We start from the raw sequence: 19,853 nt of genomic DNA, 5'->3' as shown, positions 1-19,853 counted from the left end.
TGATCCAAAAACAAAAAAGAACATTGAGGTAAGTTTGTAACTTGTGTTTAAGAGAGCCCCATGCAAAACATAAAAGGAAAGATTTGTTTGGTTGGTTGGAGATAGGGCCTTTATGACCCTATGTGGCAGAATCACAAGAGAAGGTAGAGAAGTCAGAAAAGACAGAAAGGCAAGTAAAGAAACCAAGACGGAAGAAACAGCAGAAGGTAGATAATATAAAAAAAAACAACTGAAACAGTAAACAGAGGGTGTCTGGTAGTGCAGAACAGAACTGGTAACAGGCAGAGGAAAAAATCAACTGTGTCGTCTGCCAAGGAAGAGGAGGCATCAGCTCCATAAGCCTTAAGGGATTTCAGAGAGCAGGGCAGCCAACGGTTCTATGTGGCTAGTGATAACACTAGAGGGTACTGTAGGAGCCATTCCACCCACTGGCGCACACCATCTGGTCTCCTCACAGAGCATGCATGAGAGCTTAAGATGAGGGCTGACGTTCTCTATATTTTCATCATTTAAAGAAAGATGATCGGAATATAACCAGTTAGTACTCTTCTGTCAGGAAAATAGCCTCTTATCGAGAACAGCTTTCAGCCTATGATTCCAGAAATTAAAAATTCTGTCATCTATTTCTCATCGCTTTCAATAGAGAACGTGCCATTAATTTGTAAATTCACCAGCAAGTTCCTATCTTCCTGGTATGCTCATTAAAAAAGATTCCTTAAATCTACTCTGTGGTCTGTCAAAGCAGAAATGGTTTCTGTGATTATTTTAGACGAGTTTAGAAAATAAATAAATGAAACTCATATTTTCTTCCTCTTAGATAACTATCTTCAGGTGCAGTTTTTGTTGCTTGATACATGGAAACTAATTATGCGTACTTGTACAACAATCTTTTTTTCTAAGAAGATCAAGTCTTAGTTCAAGATGGTAATATTCAGAATACTCTTTAGAAACATGAAAAGTAATTTTTGTTCAGACCAACAAAAAGTATAGCCACAGAAAGGAAACTTAATAATAAAATTGTTAACAAGACAATAGAAAATGAAATTTTATTTCTGTCAATACTGCCCTCTAGTGGAACAATGGGCAACAGAATAGGGCTTGCGTTTGGAGAGTGGAGTTTATCCTTAATTTGCTGCATAGTAGAGCATTTGTACAGAAGCAGATTTATGTACATTTTTCTTCAGACATCCCTGGAGCATAAATATAATGAAGTATTGATTATGCTCTTTGGCATTGCATTTCAGTAAATTCTCTAATCTGAAATAATGCATCATGCAAGAACTGTGTGCAACTGGCTACATAGCTTAGCCACAGTGAAAGATTGTAACCTCAAAATATGTACAATGTACCAGAAGAAGAAACACAGCTACAATAACTGTATTGATTTATTCTTCACGTTGTCAGTGGCAAGCAGACCAAAGGGGGATACCAGTCTTTTAGTGGTGTTCAATTATTTAGGTTTCTGTATAATCAGTTTGTGAAGCCAGATTATAAAAATGTCCACTGTGTGTTCAGTTAGAAGGTGATCGGTGACTACTTTCCCGGCCAAAAAATAAAAAGGCTACTGTACTCAACACTGTCAGCGGCTGTATTGACATAACTAGGAAATCACATATTATTTTTTTCCCTGAAGAATTAAGATTACATTAAGATTTTTAATGTCCCCTGGGGGGGGGGCGGGAGAGGAAAATTCATAGGAATATATTGAGTTTATGTGATTTGGGAAACTCATGTAGAGAAAAATCACAGTTGGGCTCCTTTTCTAACCTTCAGAAGTTATAATTTAGGAGTGCAAGAGGAGTTCTACCCCTTTGGTTACAAGACTCACTTGTTAAAATAATTGGCACTCTTGAAAGCAGGAGGAAGTGTGCATGCAAATGTTTTATATATTCACCCCCTGCCTGAAACCTCAAGATCAATACCCTCCACTCTCCTCATTATAGAGAACCAGTGCTTCCTAGGTTTATTTACTTGTTCAGATTCTAAAGCTCATCATTTATAAAGGAAGTCTTTTTCATGTAGAGGCTGTGAATACTACATGTCAAAACAGAGAAAATGATGTTTTTTATTTTTCAGTTTTTCTTACAGCTCAAGGTCTCCAATTTTTACTAGAATCTACAGGGTTTTTCAGATTCACGACTCAGAAGTCTATTGTGAACATAAAAGCAAGCTCGATTTGATTGTAATAGTTAATTATCCTGACCTCTTTGCAAAAAGAGGTGTTTTTAATCAGTTAATTTGTGTGTTTCCAATTTACATTGTGCAAAAAAATTGTTGTATCAGAGCAAATATCAAAGACTGTGTAGAATAATTTTCTTCTTTTTTTTTTTTTTTCTTCTTTTGTTTTTAACATCAAGTGAGAAAAAGATGACAAGGAGAATAAGATAACTAACAAATTTAGTTTGGGGCTCAAATATATTTGACCAAAAGTGCCCTGCAAAATGCAGGGTACAATGATTATTTTTTTAAAAAGTAAATTTAGGAAAGATAAATCAGCCAGGTTAATAAACATTATTTTTGAGAAAAAAAATGATTTGAAATTCTCCATCAAAGATAAAATGTTTGAGAAAAACATGGTCTTGCTCTCAGGAGACCAGACTAATTAGTGGTTTTGCCAAATAAGTAGATTAATTTAGGCGACGTTGCTAAGCTATTGGCAGAATCAGTAACTTTACCTGTCAAATGGCAGTTAAGTGACAAATTCAGGAACATCTTTTCTTGAGCCACCACACTGTCCCCAGAGCCTAGCATTGGGTCATAAAAATGGGAGGAACCTGATAAATATCATTTAATGAATAAACATAATAGCAATGCATTTATATCATTGAATTGTGAAAACTTAAAGGATGCATATAAATCACTTTGAAAAATCTTTAAATAAATTAAAATTGTTTTCTGACTGAGAACATCTAACCTATGTGTCATTATTGTAGTGTGGTGCAGGGAAAACATCCTTTAATCATTTTATGTTTGTAAAAATGTAAGATGGCATAAAAGGATATTTCACAATTTGCATTTGAAATGTTATAATCATACTATTATGCTAAGTATATATATAAAGAATTTGCAATTGCAACAGAAACATTAAAGAGCTTTCTTTAAAAGCAACAACAACAAAACAAACAAAAATACTGTCTTCTACACCTGTCTCATAGAAGGGCACCTTTTATGAATGTTTTCCTACTTTTCAGAGTTCAAAACTGCATCATACCATTAGAAGTACCTTTAGAGAAAATTTCACACATCACTCCAAATATCTGAAAGATGTATTTGGAGGAGCACAGGGTGTGTGACAGCCTCTTTACTTGAGTAGAATGGCCTTTGGTAGAATGGGGCAGGTATCACACACATTGATACTGTATAGGAACTCTGGCAGTTTCCTCTGGGGTGCCATTCTGAAGTGAGTGTAATGGAATTGAGAGGATGGAAGGCTGACAGTGGCAAATGGGTTGTGTGATATGAAGAGATGGAGCCGGTCTAGTCACTGTGTACCTCACCTGGTTTCAACAGAAGCACTAAATTCTTAATTGTGTTTTTACAGGATATGAATGATTATCCTCCAGTATTTAGTAAACGGATCTACAAAGGGATAGTGGCTCCAGATGCCGCCAAGGGTACACCTATCACAACCGTTTATGCTGAAGATGCAGACCCTCCTGTAAGTAGAAGACGTTGATTAACACCCTGAACTAAAGTGAGAAAAATCTTTAACACTTATAAATGACCCAATTCCCAAGACAGTGCAGTGAGTCTGTGTGAGTTCCACTCTGTTCACTCACATACATTTGATGTACTTTTGCCTCTTGCATCCACAGGTACAAACCATATTTCAAGCAATTATTATTGAACTTAGACAGTTAGGGATATGGTTTTTGTTTTACTGGGATTCAACATTTACTGTTTATCAATTTATCTAGTACTAATGATAAATATGTATAGAAAGAATTGTCTACGTTTGTAATCAATATCATTCAGGTTCTTTATTTAGAATATTGTAAGCTGAATTTAGCCTGGATAAATTTTATCCTTAGGTATTTTACATTTTATTCATATTTTGTTAGCAAACACTAAATCAACATATGACATAATATTATATTGAATGTGTTAATTTTGGTAAACTGAAGTTGTATTGCTTTTAGAACATATTTAATAGATTCTTTTATTATCCAGAATTTCAGGGCATCTTTTGAGATGCCCTAAATTGTCTTTCAAGATAGAGGGTTCCTAATTAAAATATTATTATAGCAGAAGTGAGGTAAATTTTCCTGAATATTGTTTCTTAATGTATTAAAAATAGCATATAAAACTAATAGGGCTTCCCTGGTGGCGCAGTGGTTGGGAGTCCGCCTGCCGATGCAGGGGACGCGGGTTCATGCCCCGGTCCAGGGGGATCCCACATGCTGTGGAGCGGCTGGGCCCGTGAGCCATGGCCGCTGGGCCTGCGCGTCCGGAGCCTGTGCCCTGCGACGGGAGGGGCCACAACAGTGAGAGGCCCCCATACCGCAAAAAACAAATAAAAAAAAACTAATAGTACCAGTATAAAAATGCTTTCTGTAAATAACTTGAGGGTGTTATAGGTATTAACTATTTATTCTCATAATAGCTGAATGATGAAGATTTGAATTTTTTACCTTGGGTGAGCTTGAAGTACAAGTCAGTGGCTGATATATTCTAGAAAAATGTTAAAAGTGTTAAACCATTTTAGAAAAGTAAGAAAGTAGAAAAAGATCTCAATATTATAAGTGATTTAAAAATTCAGTTTTGTATTGCTAATATAAACAGTATTTATGTAATGCTATTTATTTAATAAAATATAAATGGCAATCATAACATTTTTCAGCTTCAGTTGTGACAAGCCATATAAAGTCTTTTGTGACTATGACGTCTTGAAAAATAATAATGTTAACATGAAAGCAATGACCTTTCACTCAGAAGTTCCTTTTCTCAAGTGTGTTAAAATGTCTTTGAAACTGATTTATTGAATCTTGGGAAATACGACAGGCAAAATTTCATAGCCTTGGACATACCAATAGAGATGGTGGATGTGAAATTGGTGTCTTGTCTGCTTTTTAAGTAAACTGTCAGAGGTACAAAATACTTTGAAATTAGGACTACAATTCAATTCTATTCAAGATGTGTTTTGATCACCAACTCCATAGTAATCACTGTGCTAACCAGGTTTTGCTCTCCAGAAACTGACAATCTCATAGGAAAAGCAGAACTGCACATAGAAACTAAAAAGCACTGTATTGAATGAGCGTACATGTAGGGGAGGAAGACTTTTCCTTTCTTCCCCTCTAGGCTCTCTGGCTGGTCTAATAATTAAATTGACATAAGACAGATTAACAGGAGAAAAACAAATTTAAATTTGTACCAGAGCTCATAAAAATATGATGCTCAAATAAGTGACTAAAGTAGGAAGCTTTTATACCTTTTAGACCAAGAAACAATACATTTGTGAAGAACCGACAAGATGAAGGGGTTTGGGCTTGGGGTAGTATTTTAGTAAAGAAGTAAAAAGGTTTGCTTGCACGGCCTTCTTGTCTTTGAATTCCCTATCTCTGGTAGTAAGGATTTCTTCCTTTCTCCTGGTGCAGGCAGGATACCTTTCACATGGGAGATTTATTTCCTGCTTTCAGGGGGACAAAGAGGAGTCAGAATGTCCATCTTATACTGACTGTTTCTTAAGTAACTTTAATTCAAAATAATCAATATGCCCAAGTGGCATATTTTGGGCAGACTGCCGTGAACCCTGTCATAAGCCAACACAGCATCTTAAAATACTAATATTTCTAAGAAATTTTCATTAGCATAGAATTTAAGATAGTGTTAAGCTTAATGACACTAATGATGAGAGACTAAAAGTAGGCCTGCTGTTTACCTATGTGGGATAGACCTCAAAGCCTCAGCATGGATGGCAAAATCCTCACTTCACGTGTGACACCGTGACCTTAGTACCTGGTTTGACATTCAGTCACTGCACTGATGTGAAAGAAGATGTCTTGGTCTGTTGTCTGTTTTCTGAATAAGTTATATTACTTCTCTACAGTATTTACCTAGAGAGAAGGCCTCCTTTTTACTCCCTAAGCCCGTTTACGGAAACTTAGCAGGCTTGAACGCTACATTTCTCTAGAAGAAGCTCTGAGGTTTGCATTCCTAATAGTATTTTTTTGAACAGTTAATGTCTAATGCTGGCTTTTCAGTATATGAAAGGTGGATGCCAGTCATTCAACTGGAATACTGAGCATGCTTATTTCAGCTAACAAATATAAATTTTATCAGACTTAGTTTTGATCCTTGAAACACTAGCAGTCATTTGGAATAACTAGTATTCAGCATTAAGTTTTCTATCATTGCTGCAAATTGTGTCCCTTAAATTAGCATAGTTACAATTTGGGTGCACCTATACCAATCTGTAGGTGCTCAATAAAAGCTCAATTCCATGAAATTTTTAAGAAAATAAAAATGACACAGCTTTCAAAATGTTATGACTGAGTTCACTTTTGTTATTTTATGTAAGTACCACAAATCAAAATCAGTATTTTTTGGATGAGCTTGCCAAGTGTTTTCTATTCTGTTACTATTGTAAATATTTATTAATTAGAGGAAGATAGTTTCAATTTCATATCTTTCAGGGCTCTTATGTCAGTTCCACTACTTAGGTCTGTGAGTATCTATGGGTAACACTGTGTTTAATTAATGGTCTCTCTTCCAAACTAGAAGGTAATTTCCTTGAGGGCAAGAATCCAAACTTATTCCAGTTTGTTTTCCCACATCTAATTATGTTTGGTACTTAGTAGCAAACGCTTGTTGAATAACTGAATAAATGAATAAATAAGCAGTTATTTCTATGCTCTTTAGAATTGTCAAAATGTGCCACATCTTCAGAAATTTAGTTATTTGTGACCCTGGGCAAGTTTCTTATTGTCTCCAAGCCTAAGTATGGCCATTTGAGGGCTGTAAGAATTAACTGGAGTGATATATATATATAATGCTAAGCGTTGCTTCTTTTCCCTCATATAAGTAGGTATTGTTACAATTCTGCAATAATAATGTGCATCTCTAGAGGTTGACCAGATCTTTTTTAAGGCATCATGTTTCTTGTGAATGAAATGAGAACCACCCATTTTAAACTAGAAAATTGCAACCACAAAATATCAGATGGAGAAATGGGTAAGGTCTTAAAGCCAGAGAGAACATTCTTGCCAAACATAAATTAAGAATTATAAAATGCATGTTGTGTAAACCTGAAGTGATCTAGAGGGAGAAAAACATCTTCCAGGGATCTTTTTCCCCTAAATTAAAGCTGTTAGGACTTTCATTTTCTGCCTTGCTTTTGTGACACCATTGACATTATGTAGTTCACCGGAGACGTGTATAGTGAATGACTGATCATTTTGGATATTAAAAATTGCTAACCTTTTCTTTCTGCTCACTAGAGACTTCTCACTCCAAACTTTCACAAAACAAAACTGCAAGTTTAATTTTCCATTTGCATATTTTTATTCTTTCTGAAGCTGTGGCCAAACCCCATGATACAAGAGGTCTCTTTGTGGGCAGGGTAAATGCCTCACAGAATAGTGTCCTTCGTGAGCATATAGACATGGAAAAATTTGGATAAATAAATGAAGCTTACATTTTGCTAATTTCCAAGAAGTTATGAGGAACCCATGGAGGAATATCTTCTCATTGTTGTGTCATTCTTTCCATTTAATGCATTTGAGGAATTTATAAGATTCTTGTTTAAAGTAAGTCAGTACTTGGAGCATGTTTAATATTAGCAATTTTGACAGACTTTCTTATCTGCATATATTCATGTGAGAAATATTTATATATTGAAGACATCTTTTGTAGGTTTCAGTATCAATTTATGAAATGAATGTGCTCCATGAAAAAGATCTTGTAAGTTCTCAATAGTAACTGGCTTTAAACATCAATGAGTATTCTCACTACACATTTTTTTCAGAAAGTATTTTTATAAAGGCATAATAATTGCAGCTGTGAGGTAATTTTTTTCCCCTCTGCTGAGATTTTGAGAGCTATACTATCCTTTCAGAGTTCAGACAAGCTACCTGAGGAATTATTATTATTATTATTTACGTCTTTATTGGAGTATAATTGCTTTACAATGGTGTGTTAGTTTCTGCTTTATAACAAAGTGAATCAGTTATACATATACATATGTTCCCATATCTTTTCCCTCTTGCGTCTCCCTCCCTCCCACCCTCCCTATCCCACCCCTCCAGGCGGCCACAAAGCACCGAGCTAATCTCCCTGTGCTATGCGGCTGCTTCCCACTAGCTAGCTACCTTATGTTTGGTAGTTTATATATGTCCGTGCCTCTCTCTCGCTTTGTCACAGCTTACCCTTCCCCCTCCCCATATCCTCAAGTCCATTCTCTAGTAGGACTATGTCTTTATTCCTGTCTTACCCCTAGGTTCTTCATGACATTTTTTTTTCTTAAATTCCATATATATGTGTTAGTATACAGTATTTGTCTTTCTCTTTCTGACTTACTTCATTCTGTATGACAGACTCTAGGTCTATCCACCTCATTACAAATAGCTCAATTTCGTTTCTTTTTATGGCTGAGTAATATTCCATTGTATATATATGCCACATCTTCTTTATCCATTCATCCGATGATGGACACTTAGGTTGTTTCCACCTCTGGGCTATTGTAAATAGAGCTGCAATGAACATTTTGGTACATGACTCTTTTTGAATTATGGTTTTCTCAGGGTATATGCCCAGTAGTGGGATTGCTGGGTCATATGGTAGTTCTATTTTTAGTTTTTTAAGGAACCTCCATACTGTTCTCCATAGTGGCTGTATCAATTTACATTCCCACCAGCAGTGCAAGAGTGTCCCCTTTTCTCCACACCCTCTCCAGCATTTATTGTTTCTAGATTTTTTGATGATGGCCATTCGGACTGGTGTGAGATGATATCTCATAGTAGTTTTGATTTGCATTTCTCTAATGATTAATGATGTTGAGCATTCTTTCATGTGTTTGTTGGCAGTCTGTATATCTTCTTTGGAGAAATGTCTATTTAGGTCTTCTGCCCATTTTTGGATTGGGTTGTTTGTTTTTTTGTTATTGAGCTGCATGAGCTGCTTATAAATTTTGGAGATTAATCCTTTGTCAGTTGCTTCTTTTGCAAATATTTTCTCCCATTCTGAGGGTTGTCTTTTGGTGTTGTTTATGGTTTCCTTTGCTGTGCAAAAGCTTTGACGTTTCATTAGGTCCCATTTGTTTATTTTTGTTTTTATTTCCATTTCTCTAGGAGGTGGATCAAAAAGGAGCTTGCTGTGATGTATGTCATAGAGTGTTCTTCCTATGTTTTCCTCTAAGAGTTTGATAGTTTCTGGCCTTACATTTAGGTCTTTAATCCATTTTGAGCTTATTTTTGTGTATGGTGTTAAGGAGTGATCTAATCTCATACTTTTACATGTACCTGTCCAGTTATCCCAGCACCACTTATTGAAGAGGCTGTCCTTTCTCCACTGTACATTCCTGCCTCCTTTATCAAAGATAAGGTGACCATATGTGCGTGGGTTTATCTCTGGGCTTTCTATCCTGTTCCATTGATCTATCTTTCTGTTTTTGTGCCAGTACCATATTCTCTTGATTACTGTAGCTTTGTAGTATAGTCTGAAGTCAGGGAGCCTGATTCCTCCAGCTCCGTTTTTCGTTCTCAAGATTGCTTTGGCTATTCGGGGTCTTTTGTGTTTCCATACAAATTGCGAAATTTTTTCTTCTAGTTCTGTGAAAAATGCCAGTGGTAGTTTGATAGGGATTGCATTGAATCTGTAGATTGCTTTGGGTAGTAGAGTCATTTTCACAATGTTGATTCTTCCCATCCAAGAACATGGTATATCTCTCCATCTATTTGTATCATCTTTAGTTTCTTTCATCAGTGTCTTATAATTTTCTGCATACAGGTCTTTCGTCTCCTTAGGTAGGTGTATTCCTAGATATTTTATTCTTTTTGCTGCAGTGGTAAATGGGAGTGTTTTCTTGATTTCAATTTCAGATTTTTCATCTTTAGTGTATAGGAATGCCAGAGATTTCTGTGCATTAATTTTGTATCCTGCAACTTTACCAAATTCATTGATGAGCTCTAGTAGTTTTCTGGTAGCATGTTTAGGATTCTCTATGTATAGTATCATGTCATCTGCAAACAGTGACAGCTTTACTTCTTCTTTTCCGATTTGGATACCTTTTATTTCCTTTTCTTCTCTGATTGCTGTGGCTAAAACTTCCAAAGCTACGTTGAATAAGAGTGGTGAGAGTGGGCAACCTTGTCTTGTTCCTGATCTTAGTGGAAATGGTTTCAGTTTTGCACCATTGAGGATGATGTTGGCTGTGGATTTGTCATATATGGCCTGTATTACGTTGAGGAAAGTTCCCTCTATGCCTACTTTCTGCAGGGTTTCTATCATAAATGGGTGTTGAATTTTGTCGAAAGCTTTCTCGGCATGTATTGAGATGATCATATGGTTTTTCTCCTCCAATTTGTTAATATGGTGTATCACATTGATTTATTTGCGTATATTGAAGAATCCTTGCATTCCTGGAATAAACCCCACTTGATCATAGTGTATGATCCGTTTAATGTGCTGTTGGATTCTTTTTGTTAGTATTTTGTTGAGGATTTTTGCATCTATGTTCATCAGTGATATTGGCCTGTAGTTTTCTTTCTTTGTGACATCCTTGTCTGGTTTTGGAATCAGGGTGATGGTGGCCTCATTGAATGAGTTTGGGAGTGTTCCTCCCTCTGCTATATTTTGGAAGAGTTTGAGAAGGATAGGTGTTAGCTCTTCTCTAAATGTCTGATAGAATTCGCCTGTGAAGCCATCTGGTCCTGGACTTTTGTTTGTTGGAAGATTTTTAATCACTGTTTCAATTTCAGTGTTTGTGATTGGTCTGTTCATATTTTCTGTTTCTTCCTGATTCAGTCTTGGCAGGTTGTGCATGTCTAAGAATTTGTCCATTTCTTCCACGTTGTGCATTTTATTGGCATAGAGTTACTTGTAATAATCTCTCATGATGTTTTGTATTTCTTCAGTGTCAGTTGCTACTTCTCCATTTTCATTTCTAATCCTATTGAGTCTTCTCCCTTTTTTTCTTGATGAGTCTGGCTAATGGTTTATCAATTTTGTTTATTTTCTCAAAGAACCAGCTTTTAGTTTTAGTGATCTTTGCTATCGTTTCCTTCATTTCTTTTTCATTTATTTCTGATCTGATTTTTATGATTTCTTTCCTTCTGCTAAATTTGGGGGTTTTTTGTTCTTATTTCTCTAATTGCTTTAGGTGCAAGGTTAGGTTGTTTATTCGAGATGTTTCCTGTTTCTTAAGGTAGGATTCTATTGCTATAAACTCCCCTCTTAGAACTGCTTTTGGTGCATCCCATAGATTTTGAGTCGTCGTGTTTCCCTTGTCATTTGTTTCTAGGTATTTTTAAATTTCCTCTTTGATTTCTTCAGTGATCACTTCGTTATTAAGTAGTGTATTGTTTAGCCTCCATGTGTTTGTATTTTTTACAGATCTTTTCTTGTAATTGATATCTAGTCTCATGGCGTTGTGGTCACAAAAGATACTTGATACAATTTCAATTTTCTTAAATTTACCAAGGCTTGATTTGTGACCCAAGATATGATCTATCCTGGAGAATGTTCCATGAGCACTTGAGAAAAATGTGTATTCTGTTATTTTTGGATGGAATGTCCTATAAATATCAATTAAGTCCATCTTGTTTAATGTATCATTTAAAGCTTGTGTCTCCTTATTTATTTTAATTTTGGATGATCTGTCCATTGGTGAAAGTGGGGTGTTAAAGCCCCCCCTACTATGAATGTGTTACTGTTGATTTCCCCTTTTATGGCTGTTAGTATTTGCCTTACGTATTGAGGTGCTCCTATGTTGGGTGCATAAATATTTACAATTGTTATATCGTCTTCATGGATCGATCACTTGATCATTAGGTAGTGTCTTTCTTTGTCTCTTCCAATAGTCTTTATTTTAAAGTCTATTTTGTCTGATGTGAGAATTGCTACTCCTGCTTTCTTTTGGTTTCCATTTGCATGAAATATCTTTTTCCGTCCCCTCACTTTCAATCTGCATGTGTCTCTAGGTCTGCAGTGGGTCTCTTGTAGACAGCAGATATGTGGGTCTCTTGTAGACAGCAAATATATGGGTCTTGTTTTTGTATCCATTCAGCCAATCTGTGTCTTTTGGTGGGAGCATTTAGTCCATTGACATTTAAGGTAATTATCAATATGTATGTTCCTATTCTCATTTTCTTAATTGTTTTGGGTTCATTATTGTAGGTCTTTTCCTTCTCCTGTGTTTCTTGCCTAGAGAAGTTCCTTTAGCAGTTGTTGAAAAGCTGGTTTGGTGGTGCTGAACTCTCTGAGCTTTTGCTTGTCTGGAAAGGTTTTAATTTGTCCATCAAATCAGAATGAAATCCTTGCTGGGTAGAGTAATCTTGGTTGCAGGTTTTTCTCCTTCATTACTTTAAATATGTCCTGCCAGTCCCTTCTGGCCTGCAGAGTTTCTGCTGAGAGATCAGCTGTTAACCTTATGGGGATTCCCTTGTGTGTTATTTGTTGTTTTTCCCTTGATACTTTTCATATGTTTTCTTTGTATTTAATTTTTGACAGTTTGATTAATATGTGTCTTGACGTATTTCTCCTTGGATTTATCCTGTATGGGACTCTCTGTGCTTCCTGGAGTAGATTAACTATTGCCTTTCCCATGTTAGGGAAGTTTTCAACTATAATCTCTTCAAATATTTTCTCAGTCCCTTTCTTTTTCTCTTCTTCTTCTGGAACCCCTATAATTCGAATGTTGTTGTGTTTGATGTTTTCCCAGAGGTCTCTGAGACTGTCCTCAGTTCTTTTCATTCTTTTTTCTTTATTCTGCTCTGCAGTAGTTATTTCCACTGTTTTATTTTCCAGGTCACTTATCTGTTCTTCTGCCTCAGTTATTCTGCTACTGATCCCATCTAGAATAGTTTTCATTTCATTTAATGTGTTGTTCATCATTGTTTGTTTCATCTTTAGTTCTTCTAGGTCCTTGTTAAATGTTTCTTGCATTTTGTCTATTCTATTTCCAAGATTTTGGATCATCTTTACTGTCATTATTCTGAATTCTTTTTCAGGTAGACTGCCTATTTCCTCTTCATTTGTTAGGTCTGGTGGGTTTTTATCTTGCTCCTTCATCTGCTGTGTGTTTTTCTGTCTTCTCATTTTGCTTATCTTACTGTGTTTGGGGTCTCCTTTTTGCAGGCTGCAGGTTCATAGTTCCTGTTGTTTTTGGTGTCTGTCTGCAGTGGCTAAGGTTGGTTCAGTGGGTTGTGTAGGCTTCCTGGTGGAGGGGACTAGTGCCTGTGTTCTTGTGGATGAGGCTGGGTCTTGTCTTTCTGGTGGGCAGGTCCACGTCTGGTGGTGTGTTTTGCGGTGTCTGTGGCCCTATTATGATTTTAGGCAGCCTCTCTGCTAATGGGTGGGGTTGTGTTCCTGTCTTGCTAGTTGTTTGGCATAGGATGTCCAGCACTGTAGCTTGCTGGTCATTGAGTGAAGCTGGGTGCTGGTGTTGAGATGGAGATCTCTGGGAGATTTTTGCCGTTTGATATTATGTGGAGCTGGGAGGTCTCTTGTGGACCAGTGTCCTGAAGTTGGCTCTCTGTCCTCAGAGGCACAGCACTGACTCCTGGCTGTTGCACCAAGAGCCTTTCATCCACACGGCTCAGAATAAAAGGGCGAAAAAGTAGAAAGAAAGGATTAGTAGAAGTAGAAAGAGAGAAAGAAAGAAAGAAAGGAGGGAGGGAGGGAGGAAGGAAGGATGGAAGGAGGGACGGAAGGAAAAAAAGAAAGATTAAGTAAAATAAAATAAAGTAAGATAAAATATAATAAAGTTATTAAAATAAAAAAATAATTATTAAGAGGAAAAAGGAATTTAAAAAAAATGGACGGATAGAACCCTAGGACAAATGGTGGAAGCAAAGCTATACAGACAAAATCTCTCAGAAGCATACACATACACCTCACAAAAAGAGGAAAAGGGGAAAAAATCATAAATCTTGCTCTGAAAGTCCACTTCATTAATTTGGGATGATTCGTTGTCTATTCATGTATTACACTGATGCAGGGTACAGTGGAGCTTTAATCTGCTGCTTCTGAGGCTGATGGGAGAAATATCCCTTTCTCTTCTTTGTTCTCACAGCTCCCAGGGGCTCAGCTTTGGATTTGGCCCCGCCTCTGCGTGTAGGTAGCCGTAAGGCGTCTGTTCTTCGCTCAGACAGGAAGCTCAGACAGGACGGGGTTAAAGGAGCCGCTGATCCGGGGGCTCTGGCTCACTCAGGCTGAGGGGGAGGGAGGGGCACGGAGTGCGGGGCGGGCCTGCGGCGGGAGAGGCCTGCGTGACGTTGCACCAGCCTGAGGCGTGCCGTGTGTTCTCCTGGAGGAGTTGACCCTTGCTCACGGGACCCTGGCAGTGGCGGGCCGCACAGGCTCCCCGGAAGCGGAAGCGGGGTGTGGATAGTGACCTGTTCTCGCACACAGGCTTCTTGGTGGCGGCAGCAGCAGCCTTAGCGTCTCATGCCCGTCTCTGGGGTTCGCGCTTTTAGCCGCGGCTCGCGCCCGTCTCTGGAGCTCCTTTAAGCAGCGCTCTTAATCCCCTCTCCTGGAGCGGCAGGAAACAAAGAGGTAAGAAAAAGTCTCTTGCCTCTTCGGCAGCTCCAGACTTTTTCCCGGACTCCCTCCCGGCTAGCTGTGGCGCACTAACCCCCTGCAGGCTGTGTTCAGGCCGCCAGCCCCAGTCCTCTCCCTGCTCTCCGACCGAAGCCCGAGCCTCAGCTCCCAGCCCCTCCCGCCCCGGCGGGTGAGCAGACAAGCCTCTCGGGCTGGTGAGTGCCGGTTGGCCCTGATCCTCTGTGCGGGAATCTCTCCACTTTGCCCTCCGCACCCCTGTTGCTTTGCTCTCCTCTGCGGCTCCGAAGCTTTCCCCCCGCCGCCACCCACAGTTTCTGCCCGCGAAGGGGCTTCCTAGTGTGTGGAAACTTTTCCTCCTTCACAGCTCCCTCCCACTGGTGCAGGACCCGTCCCTATCCTTTTGTCTCTGTTTATTCTGTTTTCTTTTGCCCTACCCAGGTACGTGGCGGGGGGTGGGTGGGGGGGGGTGGTTTCCTTGCCTTTTGGGAGGTCTGAGGTCTTCTGCCAGCGTTCAGTAGTTGTTCTGTAGGAGTTGTTCCACGTGTAGATGTATTTCTGGTGTATCTGTGGGGAGGAAGGTGATCTCCTCATCTTATTCTAATGCCATCTTCCCGGAAGCCTAGATATGGAGGCTGGAAGTCCAAAGTCAAGGTGGAGGCGGGTTTGGTTCTTTCTGAGGCATCTCTTCTTAGCTTGCTGGTGGCCACTTTTGCACTATGTCCCCATGTGGTCTTTCCTCTGTGTGTGCACGTGCCTGAAGTCTCTCCTGAGGAATTATTTTTAAAGTGATTGCACAGGTGGATTTAACATCCTTCTTCTGTCATTTGAGGATACTTTTGTTGATCTTTAGAGAGTAAAAAAGATGGTCAGTTTTTCTTTTCCATGATGCATGACTTAAAATGTCATGATGTCACCAAATAATGCAAGGTAATTATGGCAATATTCTCAAAATGCTTAACCCTCTGCCTAGTTATTATGTTGCAATCTATTAGCAGATGGCATAACAGTAGAATAAAAACAGCATCGTCTTTATCCATGATTTGCTGTTTGCTGGCTTTGTGTGCAATAGTTGAAACTGTTCAGGGCTAGGAGTGTCATAAGATTGTATTTTTATCTCCAGATAATATGGCTGTTCCGTATTATTTTCCATTGATAATATCTGCAGATCTGTTTTTCATCACTCATCACATACTGGTTTGTGTTGTTTTGCTGTATTGATTTAGGTTATTGCTAGCAATGTAGCGTAAACTCTGGTTTTAAAGATCAGTGCCTAATAACCACATTTGCTGACCCTGGAGCATGTTGGGGGAATGTATGTAGCTCAGTGGGTTTTTTCCTTCACATCAAAGCTGTTAGGGAAATAATCAAGAACTATTTTCACGAATCATGTCTGCTTGTGAATATTGAAATGAGGTAGCCCAGCCTGAGTCCCTTTGGTCTCACATACTTAATTAGAAAAAATTCACACAATGAAACAGTTGGGACTTGATCTTTAGAATGACAATGGATTATAATTAGATTTGAAAGTGTAAATGAATACAAAAGACAAGGTTTTATGAGACAGTTTATACATGATTATGTCTAGAAAAGGCTTATCTAAGTGTTTTAAGAATCTGTGTCATTTTCTTTTGTTTTGTGGCTTATAGATTCTTTTCAAGAACAAATATACTGTTAACATTACTTGAGATCAATATTAGATTTAACTGTTTCAGATGCAAATATTTTTCTTCTAATTCAGAAACTGCAATGCCTACCAGGGCTAACAGGGTGTTTTTCTTTTAAGTAGTGATGTCTATAAAATTTAGGTTTTTTTTAACCTTTACAAAAGTGTCATCCGTGATATGTCTTTTTTTTTTTTGATGAGGATAAACCTCATGGGATTAGGATCCCAATACGTTGCAACAAGAGAGGTTTCCAAGGGAATTGAGTGAAATATAACAAGCTGCCTCTGGGGCTCACTCATAGGTCTCCCTTATGGCTTAAATAATGTGCTTTATTTTGAATTTCTTGCCAGAGGAAATGGGAAGAGACCCTCTAAAAGAGTATCTTGGCTTCTTATAATCTGGATTCTTGGCTTTAACACCCTCAAAGCCATCCTACTGTTATCTTCAGGTCTTATCATTACCCACTTCACAGTTCTTCCGTATCCTTGAATGCGTGGACAGTAGACCAGCAGTCAAACATGTGCTTGTTGCAACATAGACACTTCGTAATACTGTTGAATCAATCAGCCAATAAGAAAACATTTATGGTGGACTTAACAATAAGAATATGACACTATAGAGCCATGACAGTGTGTAAGAAAGGTGCCAAGAATAGACAAGTGAATGTGTCCTGGTGTAGTCTGAGCCTGCTGTGGACAGGAACTCAACTTTTCCAGAGTATAGGAGATTCATTTAAGTGAGGGTAGAAGAAACTAGCAGAGGAAATATATTCAAAAATTACAGAGTTGAAATATTCATCATGTGTTCATAAATTTGAGTAACATGATTTGAACTATGTCTGATTCAATTAATATTAACTACTTAAACGAACATATTAGGGCTGTCTTAGAGACTCATTTGTAGACAGGAAATGCAGCAGATATGGTTTTACAAACCCATTTTATTATATAGAAAATGGAAGCTTACTAAAGACTTACAAACAGGGCAATGACAGAATCAAAGCTACATATTAGAATATTTATTTCCTGTGATATGTAGTCTTCATTGGATGAGATAATAAATGAAAACCAGAAGATAAGTTAGCAGCTATAGCTTTCATTTAAGTATGAAAAAAAACAAGGTGGACAATGGAAATGGAGAAAACAGAAATACTTAAAAGCCATTGAAATGGAAAAATTAATAGTGACTGAGCAGGATGGTTGAAGATCACAGACAGAATAAAAGCACAATCAAAAGTGAATCAGGAGTTTCTAGCTGGAGTGTTAAAGATATTCATTATCTTAGTTGATAGAAATAAGATAGAAAAGAAAGCCATTTAAGGAGAAAATAATGAGATCAAACTAGGACAAATTGAATTTTAAATGAGTTCAAAATATCTAAGTTTATCTACAGAATGATAGAAGTTGTCTGATTTCCTTCCCTGAGCAAGGAGGCTCAGAGGACTAAGCCAGGACATGACTAGTGAAGGAGTAATACTCACCAGATCTACCCAGGAATCATAGTGCCAGAGCTGGCAGGAAGCTTATCTCTTTCCCAGAGTTATACATGCCTCAAACTAAAGAACACATAGCCTCTAGTGCTGACAGGAAGCTGGAGGCAGATGGCAGGATGGTGCCAAGATTCCTTTGCACAGATAAACAATATGAAGAAGTCCATGAAGAAGTCCTGAGGCAGATACTGGGTTGCCACAGCTGCTTTGATCTGACGCCAGGATGGATCAGGTAGAAAACATGGGATTAGGAGCACAGGAAAAATTGTGGAAGAGGAAACACCTAAATGCAAGCTGAAGCTATGAGAGTAAATAACATGCTCCAAGAGAGAAAGCATAATCAGATAAAACAAAAACTTGGAAATAAATCCTCACGTTATGCCCTTTTGAGGATGGGCCAAGAGCTGAAGTGTGGAAAGAGTGAGAGAAAAGAAAGACTAAGAGCATAGAAGAGCAGTCTCCCAGTGATGTGGTTCAGAAGAAAATCAATGCAGAGAAAGAAAATAAATGGTAAAGGGTTTTTTTTGTTTTGTTTTGTTTTGTTTTGTTTTCCAGACAGGGCAAGGAGAGTGAAATCAAGCTAAGTGAAGGACCATTGTTCTGTTGATTAGAAACTCATGAGTAACCTTCATGGTAAATTGGCCTCTGCTCTCCTGCAGTTTCCTTACCCTTTGATTTTTCATGTGTCTGAGTTATTTTGGAGTGTAACATTTATATATACATCATTTTTGCTTTTGCTTTTGAGACTATCAGTTTATTATTTACATTTTCTTTGAAGAATTACTTATGTGCACTCTCCACAGAAATGATTTATGGAATTTAAATTATATTTCTTGGACACGTTTACAACTACTTATATGTATTTCTGTATTTAAGTGTATATATGGTTTATGCCATTCCTTTCATATTCTGACTTATCCATTTTTAAGTTCTTCATTTTGCTGCATCCCTTGGTTTATTCATATGTGTCTTCAATTTTTTAGAAAGATATATACCATGTGAGTTTTTATACATATGAAATTAATTTGCTTATACATAGAACATAAAACTTGACAAACTATTAGAGTCTTGGGTTCAAACTTCTGCCCTTTAAAACCATACATAGGATTTTCCACTATTTTCTGGTTTTTAACACTGTAGAAGTATTAGGCTATATATATTTTTTAATTTTTAGGTTTTTGTTTGTTTGTTTCTGCTTATAAGACTCCCTATTCCGGAACTTAAATGTTTTCACTAGTAAATATTTAGATATCCCTTGCTCTGTATTAATGTGTCTGGTATATGATGGCCCCTTGCAATCTGCAAACTTGTGTACGTAGTTCATCAGCCCAGGAAAGATTTACATGGCTTCAACAGTAAGGGTTTTGGAGTGAGACTGGCTGGTTTCTACTCCTAAAGTTCCTACTGACTGTTCTTGTGGCCCTGGACAATTTGCTTAGTCACTCTGCTCCTTAGTTCTCACATTTGTAAAATGAGAATAAAAATAACATAAATGAAACTTTACACCCTTTGAACAGCAACTCTCCATTCCTCCCTTCCTCCAAGTAACCACAATTCTATTCTTAGCTTTTTTCAGTTTATTTTAAATACCTCGTCTAAATGGAATCATGCAGTTATGTGCCATTCTGTGACTGGCTTATTTCACTTAGCATAATATCCACAAGGTTCATCCATGTTGTCACAAATTGCAGAACTTTATTATTTTTTAAGGCTGCATAATATTCCATTGTATGTATATGACACATTTTCTTTATCTACTCATCCACTGATGGACAGTTAGGTTATTTCCTTATCTTGGCTATTGTGAATAATGGTTCAATAAACATTGTAGGGCAAATACCTCTTTAAGATTCTGATTTCAATCATTTTTAGATATATGCCTAGAAGTGGGAAGTATCCTGTGAACTTCTTGCACAGCAGTATTTTATGAACACATAGCAACGAGAATGGAACATAAGAACCTAATACTTAGTGAAAACAGT

The 19,853-nt window shown here is 37.7% G+C and overlaps 1 protein-coding gene across 8 annotated transcripts in view; it reads left to right on the top strand.

Annotated features, from left to right (window-relative positions):
* PCDH15 (protocadherin related 15) overlaps positions 1 to 19,853 on the top strand; it is a 714,536-nt gene that overhangs the window by 548,015 nt on the left and 146,668 nt on the right. For all 8 annotated transcript variants that reach the window (XM_065894178.1, XM_065894175.1, XM_065894174.1 and 5 more), the window contains one exon: positions 3,542 to 3,658. In XM_065894178.1, coding sequence (XP_065750250.1) covers positions 3,542 to 3,658 — 117 coding nt within the window. The remainder of the gene's footprint in view (positions 1 to 3,541; positions 3,659 to 19,853) is intronic.

This window comes from Phocoena phocoena, chromosome 16 (assembly GCF_963924675.1).
Source record: "Phocoena phocoena chromosome 16, mPhoPho1.1, whole genome shotgun sequence".
In the NCBI taxonomy this organism is placed as follows: domain Eukaryota; kingdom Metazoa; phylum Chordata; class Mammalia; order Artiodactyla; family Phocoenidae; genus Phocoena; species Phocoena phocoena.
Note: the sequence above shows the minus strand (reverse complement) of the source record. Positions and strands in the feature narration are given on the sequence as shown.